Raw genomic sequence first — 9695 nt, 5'->3', positions numbered from 1 at the left:
TCCTGCAAAGCTGCCTCTCCCTCAGACCCCTTGGCATAGTTGGAGAAGGCAGAAACATAGCTGCTGGCCACCCAAACCACCCAGAAGCAGGCCAGCCACAGCCATCCTCTGCCCTGACACACTGGGAGGAGCACAGATGGGCACCTGGCGATGCCCTGCCCCATCTTGTCCACAGAGAAGCCCCCTACAACCCACTTCCCGGAAAGCCAGCTGCAGGGCAGGAAGTATGGAGAGCCCCATGACGTTCTGAGGTATGGGAAAAAGAACACCCTGCCCCTTGTCTCCACCTTCCCCACCCCAGACGCAGATGACAAAGAAAATACCAGAACAGGCTGGGCACAGTGGTTCACGCCTGTAATCCCAGCACTTTGGGAGGCAGAGGCGGGTGGATCACCTGAGGTCGGGAGTTCGAGACAAGCCTGACCAACATGGAAAAACCCTGTCTCCACTAAAAATGTAAAAATTAGCTGGGTGTGATGGCGCATGCCTGTAATCCCAGCTGCTCAGGGAGGCCGAGGCAAGAGAATCGCTTGAACCCGGGGCGGAGGTTGCAGTGAGGCGAGATTGTGCCATTGCACTCCAGCCTGGGCAACAAGAGAGAAACTCCGTCTCCAAAAATAAAAATTAAAAAAAAAAAAAAGAAGAAAATACCAAAACAGTGGTCAGCATGCCCTCACCCACAGCCTCATGTAGCCACTACATCCTCGACCCAGCCCCCAGGGACCCTTCCCCAAGAATGCCGCATTTGGAGCCCACATTCCTAGGGACCTCAGAATCCTTCCCTTAATGGTGCTCCACTCCAGCTTCACCGCCCCCTCCACATCTGCCTCTTGTTCAGGGACAACGGCCCCATACCGCAGGTCAGCCCATGGAAGACTCAGGCCCCTGCCCACGTGTGCCAGACCAGGGCTCACTCAAGGGCAGCACCATTCCTCTCCAGTGAGAGTGAACATGGGGGTGGAAGCTGAACCAAGAATCCCAACACAGACCTTCGAGGAAGACCACAGCACCAGGCATCCACAAAGCAGGCCAGAAAAAAAAACACTTCACAAATGGAGAACTGGCTATCAAATACAACCTGAGATTATATTTTAAAAAGTATTTATTGCAAAGAATGCTGGACACAGTGTTGCATGTGGCTGAGATTCGATACCATCCATTCTGGGGAACTCGGGAAAATATCTGCAACATGGGCACGCCAGCCCGCATGGCCGAAATGTGGCAGCCAATCAGCCATGCCACAGCCCATGCGGAGACCATGCCAGGGCAGAGGCCGGGGGGCTGCCCCCACTCATGCCCTGATCCCTGGACGTCCCTCTGCCATGTCCCCAGTCCTTGTAATGCATCCAGTCCAGCAGCTCCTAACTCCCCTCTGTACACAGAGAGAAAAGGCCTCGGTGGTCTCACCTCAGGTGACATCCAGAGGTACATGCACTGTTGCTAACCAAGGGGACCCACTATGGCTAACAAGTGAGTGTGTCCAGGTGACAAAAGTCACCGAAACTCCAAAAGACACAGAAGCAAAGGCTGCAGTCCCCATGCCCCAAAGGGAGTGGCATGGTCCTTGGGCTGTGGATCTAAAGGGTTTGGGGCTCTGACAGATGAGTGTGGAAGGAGGATCCTGCCCCTGCTCCGCCTTGGACATCTCTTAGGAGAGCAGCACACAAGGATAAGAGACCACCAGCCAGGGCCAGGGATGCTAACTTCTCTCAGGGGCAGGTGGCATCTGCAGGCTGCAAAGCCCTGGGAGGCTGGAAAGATGTGCTACGTTCCAGGCACAGGCCAGGTAAGGCTCCGGACACAAAGGACTTGGGATCCAGGGGCCTGGCTTCCCCCGAGTCCACCTGTGGACAGCAGGGCACCCAATTACCAGTCCAGACACTTTCTGACCCAGCACCACAACTTGCCAGCCAGTGTTTGCCAGCTGTAAACAGACTGCCCAGGCTGCCTCTCTGGGACCAAAAGAACTCAGGGGCATGACAGACACTGGACTACACAAGGCCATTTTCACCAGACTCACATGCACATGAATGGAAAGCTGTGCTGCAGCTGGGAAAATCCTCCCTTGCCCAGGGACTGCCAAGGGGTCTGCCTTCTCCCTTCCTCAGGCCCACAGGCAGAAGTCAACAAACACCAGAAAAGTTTTACAGGACCATACAAGTGTTTCTGAATCATTTATGGCAAATGCATGTCTCTGCCACCAGTGTACATTCCTGTGTGGACACGGGCAGCAACAGGTGAGAGGCCACCTCCCCATCGGCTGCCAGTGTTCACAGCCAGGGAAGGGGAGAGGGGGCGGCAGCCTCTCCCTCGAGCACTTCGGTGTGTGCACCAGGAAGGTAACTCGTATGCCTACCCTGTCTTGAGGTGGTTTTACTGTGAGAGCAGGCCTGAAGGGGCATCCCTGGCCACCAGCTCCCCTAAGCATACCTAAGTAGCTGGGTACATGCACAACAGGGGAGGGGCGACCACAACTGCCCCCCTGCCTGCACACTTCTGTGCATTGCAATGTGCCGAAGCAAGCGCATTGCTTCCATGAATGCCTGCAAATAAGGGTGACATGGATACAAGGGCCTGGCCAGTGGCTGCCTGGGAAGCATCTGCTGTGGTTGGGGCTCTAGTTCCTGGTGGGTAAGGATGGGAAGGGCTCTCCCTCTCACCAGAGGCAGCAGAAGCTCAGGGCCCCATGAACACCTGGCCTCTGGCTCAGGCAGTGGCCACAGAGAGGATGGTAGAGGCCCTGCGGAGAGTCACTAGGTCCACGCTGGGCAGCGGGGCCACAGCAGGAACATCACAGCAAGCACTTTCCTTTCACATTGTAGGGTTTCACACTTCACAAAGCCAACTGAGCTGGCGAGAGTGAACACCTAAGAGCTGCGCCGGAAGAACCTGGGGCTGGGCAACCTCCGCACAGCCCATGCAGATGCAGTCTGGTCAAGGGACTCTTAGCAGCAGGTCAGGAGCCATGCACAACCTTGTTGCCGACTGTCAACAAAGAGCCAGGTGCGCTGGGGCGGGGGTTCTGGGATCCGCCAGCCATATGTGGCTTCAAGAATATCCCTGCATGGCATGGTGACTGTCACACACACTGGAGGGCCTGGAATGACCCCCTCTGCAGAGACCAGTGCCTGCCTAGTGGTCACAGTGGATGAACGTGGTCACTGGTGAGCAGGCACCGTGACAAGGGCTTCCTCTGGAGGTCTTGAGATGTCCACGTTCTGTACAATAAAAACACAGAGCGTTCACTCCATAGCAGGAATAGATGAGAGGCCTGCTGTCTACCTTCCTTATCACTGTGGCTCGTCAGGCTTCACATTCTCACTGTAGCAGCCCTGGCCGCAAGACTCTAGAACGCAAGCTTCCCTGAGAATGCATGGCCAAGAGCTTCGTGCCACACGGTGGGTGGACGGACAATAGAACAAAGGTGCGGTGGAGGATGCCACCACGTTTTCTGCTCCACTGCAGCCAAGTCAGGCAATACCCAAAGCAAGGCTGCCACCTCCTCCTATCTTAGGGCTGGGTCAATTGAGGAGGAATGCCTGGCTTGGGGATTTTATCCTCATTTTTGGGGCAGGGATGGGGTTCAGCACCTGGGGGTGCCTCCATCCTGGTTTAAAGGGTGGGCACACAGGTGTCAGAGGTGCCCCAGAAGCCTAAGGGCATTTCCTGGTCTGCAGCCTGGTCTGTCCCCTCAGAACTGGGGCACAGGGCCTCCTGAAGCCCTCAGCTATAGACAGCCCCTACCAACTTGCAGAGCTCAGTCCCATCCTTGGCCTGTCAGGCTCAGGGTGTCTCAGGCCTGAGGAACAGGGAATCTGAAACTTCCCTTAGCTCTCTGAGGCTGTCTTATGTTCCCCCGAGCCTGGTGGCCCTCCTCCCAGCTGTGGGCCCTGGAACCATCACCTGCAGGAGCAGGTCACTGATGACCTGAGCTGCTGCCTTATGCAATATGACATGCCCAGATCTGCAGGGAGAGAGACATGGCCCCCATGGCCCACAGCCTGGGCTCATAGGACCGGCCCCTGGAATTGTAGGGGCAGGTATAATTCTTATTGCTGGGCAGGCTTCCTGAGGCACCCCTTTTCCACCACAGCCTGCCCCAACGGATGGGCTGGAAGGGAGCCATCAAGGAACCTGGGGTTGTAGCAGTTTGCCTCTGAGAAGCACCCACCCATAGTGGGCAGAGTGACCGTCAGTCACACTATGGTGATGGACTGGCAGGGTCAGCTCCCAAGGGCTGCCAGGCCCAGGGACCTCTCTTACCATCACTCTATCAGCACTGGGGGCCGAGTGCCATCTGGGCCTTCCTTGGCCCAAAGGATGCCAGTTGGGAGGTGCCTTCCCCGGTGACTTGTGGGTACTAAATTGGGCCTGGGCTGAACTTGGCCAAGACATGCACGGACTCTCAGAGCAATGGGAAGAGAGGCCTGCAGGGTAACTGGTCCTGCTTGGGGGCAGTGGTGTTGGGAAGGGACAGGACACATCTACATAGCTATGCTATGAGGTCCAAGGCCAGACGTCCTGGTCCAGTTCAAGGCCTGCACCCTCAGCAGGGACCCAGAGCCGAAGCAGGCCCCATCATGGATGGCAACAGGCATCACTGAGGCCCAGGAGCCTTCTCCGTGCAATGGACTCCAGGAACTGGGACCAGGGCTCCCAGAAGTGTAGGTCCTACCCTTGGCCCCAATGGGAGAGGGAGCCACCATTGTAGAGGGACCCCACATGGGACCAAGAGTGGTTCTGAGCTACACTCTGAGGAGCTTCTACTTTCCACAAGGCACTTGGGGAGCACAGGTGGTGACTGCTCTTCTGGACCAAGGTCTCCACCCCATGCGGAGGCCCCTTCAGCATCTGCATGGCCCTTTCCCCAAAAGCGCATGACCCCATTTTAATTTTTAAAGGTGCTGTGGTTAGAAAAGGGGCTCATGAGGCCTCGGCTGCAGGGATGGGGAGTGGGAAGAGTAAGCCTCATTCTTAGCCTCCAGCCTCTTTCTCACTGCCCAAGGGCCCCCTTGACTTAGACCTCCAAGGAGCTGCTGGGGAGCCCTGTGGCTCCTCAGGTCCTGGGGGTCCAACCACACCCAAGCTCAGGCATTCCTGAGCCTGGTGGCTCAGCATCAGGGATTTCCCCATCGCCAGGGCAGGTGCCTTGGGAAGGGCTGATGCAGGCCCCACCCTGCTGATAGGACAACAGTCTTGGCAGAAGATTCAAGCTCCCTCTGGCAGGTGCCCCAGCTGGGCCTGGCCCTGGAGGATGTGCAGTCTAGACACCCCCACATCAGGAACACCCCACTACCCCAGCAGTGACCCCATTGCTACCTGAGGCCTGTCCCGGTGCGTGTTCACAGCGGCCACATTCAGGAATATGGACTCCACTTTACAACCTGCCAAAGGGAAGATACAAATCCATCCCCACTCCTGAAAGGCAGCTGAGCCGCAGAAACTAGAAACTTCTCTTGGAGGGGGGTCTGGGTGTGTGGAATGGAGCAGCCATCTCAGCCTCACTCTAGTTCTTCCACTTTAGGCAGCTCTGGGGAGCCCCGGGAGGAAGGACGAGACACCCTGCCAGACCCATACTTATCCATATGTGGCGGCCCAGACAGGGCCACGCAGAGGCCCCAGGCTCCCCAACCCCAGGGCCGAGAGGGATCGGGGGAGCAGCAGGCCTAAGCTGAGGTCACTGACTCTCAAAGTCTTCAGGGCCCCCAAACCACCCACATCCCAACTCTACCATGCAAGGCCCAGTCAACCACGTGCCAGGTGCACAGTGCAATGGGTGATGAGGCCATTATCACACACTGGAGTGACATCAGCTGCCACTGGGCTTCACAGCCATTCCCCCAAGAGCACCTGTGTTAAAGGTGAGGCGCTAAGACCTGAGAGATGAAGTTGCCTGAGGTCTCTGCTGGTATAGCAAGAGGCAGGGGTGGGACTCACACTGCCCTGCACCCAGAATAAAGTCCAGGCCCTGGGGACCATGGGGCCTTGTGGGGGTTTGGAAAAATCAGTAGAAAAGCCCCTCATGCAGGTAGGCAATGGGTAAGCAAAGTCACCGGGGAGGCCTTCTGTGGCCACATAAACTTTTTCACGACAAAGTTTTTTTTTTTTTGAGACGGAGCCTCACTCTGTCGACCAGGCTGGAGTGTAGTGGCGCGATCTCGGCTCACTGCAAGCTCCGCCTCCCAGGTTCACGCCATTCTCCTGTCTCAGCCTCCTGAGTAGCTGTGACTACAGGCGCCCGCCACCATGCCCGGCTAATTTTTTTGTATTTTTAGTAGAGACGGGGTTTTACCGTGTTAGCCAGGATGGTCTCGATCTCCTGACCTTGTGATCCGCCCGCCTCGGCCTCCCAAAATGCTGGGATTACAGGCGTGAGCCACCGTGCCCGGCCCCACAACAAACTTTTTTTTTTTTTTTTTTTTTTGAGATGGAGTCTCGCTCTGTCGCCCAGGCTGGAGTGCAGTGGCCGGATCTCAGCTCACTGCAAGCTCCGCCTCCCGGGTTCACGCCATTCTCCTGCCTCAGCCTCCCGAGTAGCTGGGACTACAGGCGCCCGCCACCTCGCCCGGCTAGTTTTTTGTATTTTTTAGTAGAGACGGGGTTTCACCGTGCTAGCCAGGATGGTCTCGATCTCCTGACCTCGTGATCCACCCGTCTCGGCCTCCCAAAGTGCTGGGATTACAGGCTTGAGCCACCGCGCCCGGCCCTCACAACAAACTTTTTAAAGGCAAATTAGGGCCGGGGATGGTAGCTCATGACGGTAGCTCATGCCTGTAATCTCAGCACTTTGGGAGGCCAAGGTAGGTAGATTACCTAAGGTCAGGAGTTCGAGACCAGCCTGACAACATGGTGAAACCCTGTCTCTATTAAAAATACAAAAATTAGCTGGGTATGGTGGCAGGCGCCTGTAATCCCAGCTACTCAGGAGGCTGAGGCAAGAGAATCACTTGAACCCAGGAGGTGGAGGTTGCAGTGAGCCGAGATCACGCCATTGCACTGCAGCCTGGGTGACAGAGCAAGACTCCGTCTGAAAGAAGAAAAACATATTGGGAAAGGTAGTGGGGTAGTGGGTGAAGGAATGGGTTCCTAACACAATTTTCCAGGAATTTGGAGAAAATCATGGAACTGTGCAGAGATCCAAGGTCATGGCTACCCATGGTCAATGTTCAGGAAGCTTCCTTACCATATGCCACAGGGGTCAGCTTCAGGACTGTGTGCAGTGGACACTTGAGGTAGGGCAGCTGTTCTGTAGACACAGAGGGGGATGGCTAGCACACCAGAAATGCCTGGTGACAGTACCTACCTTCTCACACAACCCTCCCACCTCCCCCGGGGCATGGCCCGCACCTGCTGCCTTGTCGAGGAAGTAGGCCAGCAGGCAGCGCATCACAGCCTGGTGGCAGATGACCAGCACATTCTCTTGCCTCTCCAGCTCCATGATGACAGGCTCCAGTCTCTGGACCAGGTCCTCGTAGGACTGCAAGGGCAAGCAGAGAGGTGTCCCTCAGGCCCGGCTCCGGGGGAGGGACAGACACATCCCGGACACTGGGCCACCTACCACTCCTGCAGCTGCTCACCATTCTGGGAAGCTGTGACTGGGCCTCCTCCAGCCTAGCCTTCTGAGGGCATGGGGGTGGGCAGCTGAGGAAAGGGGCCACCTCTCCCATCTCAGGGCCAGGTTCTGGTAGGATTGAGAGTGCAGAGCTAGGCCTCAGGCTCCATCCCAGGGTCCATCTCAGTGCTCACCCATGGGGCTCTGCACTGAATCCTCAGCTATGGAATTAATGTGACTGGAGAAGACTCTGCCTGCTTCCAGCCCACAGCAAAGAGAGTGTACCAACAAAAGTGCAGGGGAAGAGAGCAAAGACCAGGAACTTTCTGGAGTGTGACTCATCAGAAACAGTTGGGGTCCCCAGGAACTATCCTCAGTCTACCTGCCCAGTATCTTCCCCCTGTGCCTGCCACGATGTACGGTTTGGGCCCCTGCTGGGCCTCTCGACCTCGCAGGTTTAGATTTTCATCAGTTTCATCCTTCTGCACACAATGAGTGGTCCTTCAAAAATGGCCTCCAGCAGTCAGAATTGAATGTACCCCGAGCTTTGATTAGGAAGCAAGAATGACACACTGATTTGTGCCAGCTCCTGGTAGTTCTGAGAAAATCCTAGATCAGTTCTTTTGGTAACATGAATTTCTCAACCAATTCTCCTCCCTGTATTCTCAAGTTTGAGCAGCCAGCTGCTTTGTTTCTCCTGACCGTTATCTGGGTTAGTTCTAAATCTGAACTTGGCCTCACAACATGATGTGGGGAATAATTAATGTTTCCAAGAGCTATACTATCCTGAGCATGGTACAGTATAGGGGCCTGTGAGCCTAGTTTCTGGGTGGAGGTGCTTCTACATGTGTACATATACGTGTACATATGTGTGTTGATGGGGGGTATTTTTATTTGGCCCCTGCCCCAGGCCACCTCCTGGAATTGGAAGGAGATGCCTCAGTCAAGGTGACCCTCAGTTTCTGACCTGGGGCTGGGGCTGACCTCTGTCAGAGAAGGTGACAAGTGCAGTGGCTTGTGGTAGCCAACTCATGTGTGGAAGGTCTCCCCGGGTCTGGTGCCAGGGCTGGGGGTGGTGCCTGGAGCCACAGGGAGGATGGGCTCAGCCTGTGACAAAAGGAAGCATCCAAAGGAAGGGTGAGGCCCGAGACAGGGACGCGAATGAGCTGAGACCCAAGTCCCAGGTCTGCCATGGTCTCCCCAACTCCCCAGCCATTTGAGCACCCTGGAAAGGGCCGACAACTCCCTGGGAAAGGAGCTGGCCTGGGAATTCCAGGGGACAGCTCACTGTCTATAGGGGTCCCAGGAAAGCCTAACCCCACAGACCCCCCACCTCAGGCCCTGCCCTTCCGAATTCTCCACCCCTGGGAAGGGGAAAGACAAGAATGGAGAGCAGGGAGCCAAAGGTCTCCAGGTCGAAGGTCTGCCCTACACGGTACTGCCCACCCCACACCTGAGGAAGGGACTAAGGCCTGGGCCGCACAGCTGGGAAGGGGTGGAAATGAACCACACACCCAGGCTGGCCTGCCTCTGAGACCAGGCCCCTTCTGCTACCCCCACAGCCCCTGTAGAGCCCCACAGGCCCTCAGCCACAGGTGGTACTCCCAGGCGGGCGGTAGGTGGCTGGGACTAAGCCCCAAATCCCACGTACCTCCCCTTTAGGGTACCGGTACCGGTACTTGTCCTGGTCCCGCAGGGCGAACTCCAGTGGATAATTATCCTGAATTTCCTCATAGGTCATTTCCTCACAGACGCCCTAGGGAGATACCACAGTCATCACACCTCCTACAATGCCTAGAAGACAAGCCTTGGGGGTGTTTGGGGTGAGGCAGCATCAAGCAGAGGAGACCAAATTCATGGGCATTTCCTGGGCAAAGGGAACAGAAACCTGTCCAGGGGAGGCCCTCTAGGAACACTGAACATTGGTGGTTCCTTGTTTGTAAAAAGCTACCAGGACAGCCTTGTCCACCTATCCATCACCCATCCAATACATACAGAGATGCTATGTGTTTTTTCTTTTCTGTGCTGTGAAAATACTTCTCGTGAGTATAGGTTGTTATGCAAACTATGATGGAAAACTTCACTTGTGTTATTTGGGATACACACACACACACATACACACACACAGAGCATAGATCATCTT

General features: G+C 55.9%; 1 protein-coding gene across 6 annotated transcripts in view; it reads right to left on the bottom strand.

Annotated features, from left to right (window-relative positions):
- Positions 1 to 1089: 1089 nt before the first annotated feature.
- The window catches only part of PFKFB4 (6-phosphofructo-2-kinase/fructose-2,6-biphosphatase 4), a 42216-nt gene continuing 33610 nt past the window's right edge, over positions 1090 to 9695 (bottom strand). For 5 of the 6 annotated variants that reach the window (XM_011980980.1, XM_011980981.1, XM_011980982.1 and 2 more), the window contains 5 exons: positions 9204 to 9308; positions 7348 to 7477; positions 7184 to 7246; positions 5320 to 5384; positions 1090 to 3218 (listed from right to left, as the gene is read on the bottom strand). In XM_011980980.1, the coding sequence (XP_011836370.1) occupies positions 3159 to 3218; positions 5320 to 5384; positions 7184 to 7246; positions 7348 to 7477; positions 9204 to 9308 (423 nt within the window). In that variant the 3' untranslated portion in view covers positions 1090 to 3158. The remainder of the gene's footprint in view (positions 3219 to 5319; positions 5385 to 7183; positions 7247 to 7347; positions 7478 to 9203; positions 9309 to 9695) is intronic. The other variant, XM_011980983.1, reaches the window with a different exon arrangement.

Source organism: Mandrillus leucophaeus, unplaced genomic scaffold (genome assembly GCF_000951045.1).
Source record: "Mandrillus leucophaeus isolate KB7577 unplaced genomic scaffold, Mleu.le_1.0 Scaffold22, whole genome shotgun sequence".
Classification (NCBI taxonomy): domain Eukaryota; kingdom Metazoa; phylum Chordata; class Mammalia; order Primates; family Cercopithecidae; genus Mandrillus; species Mandrillus leucophaeus.
The sequence above is the reverse complement of the archived record's forward strand: the minus strand, read 5'-3'. Positions and strand labels throughout refer to the sequence as shown.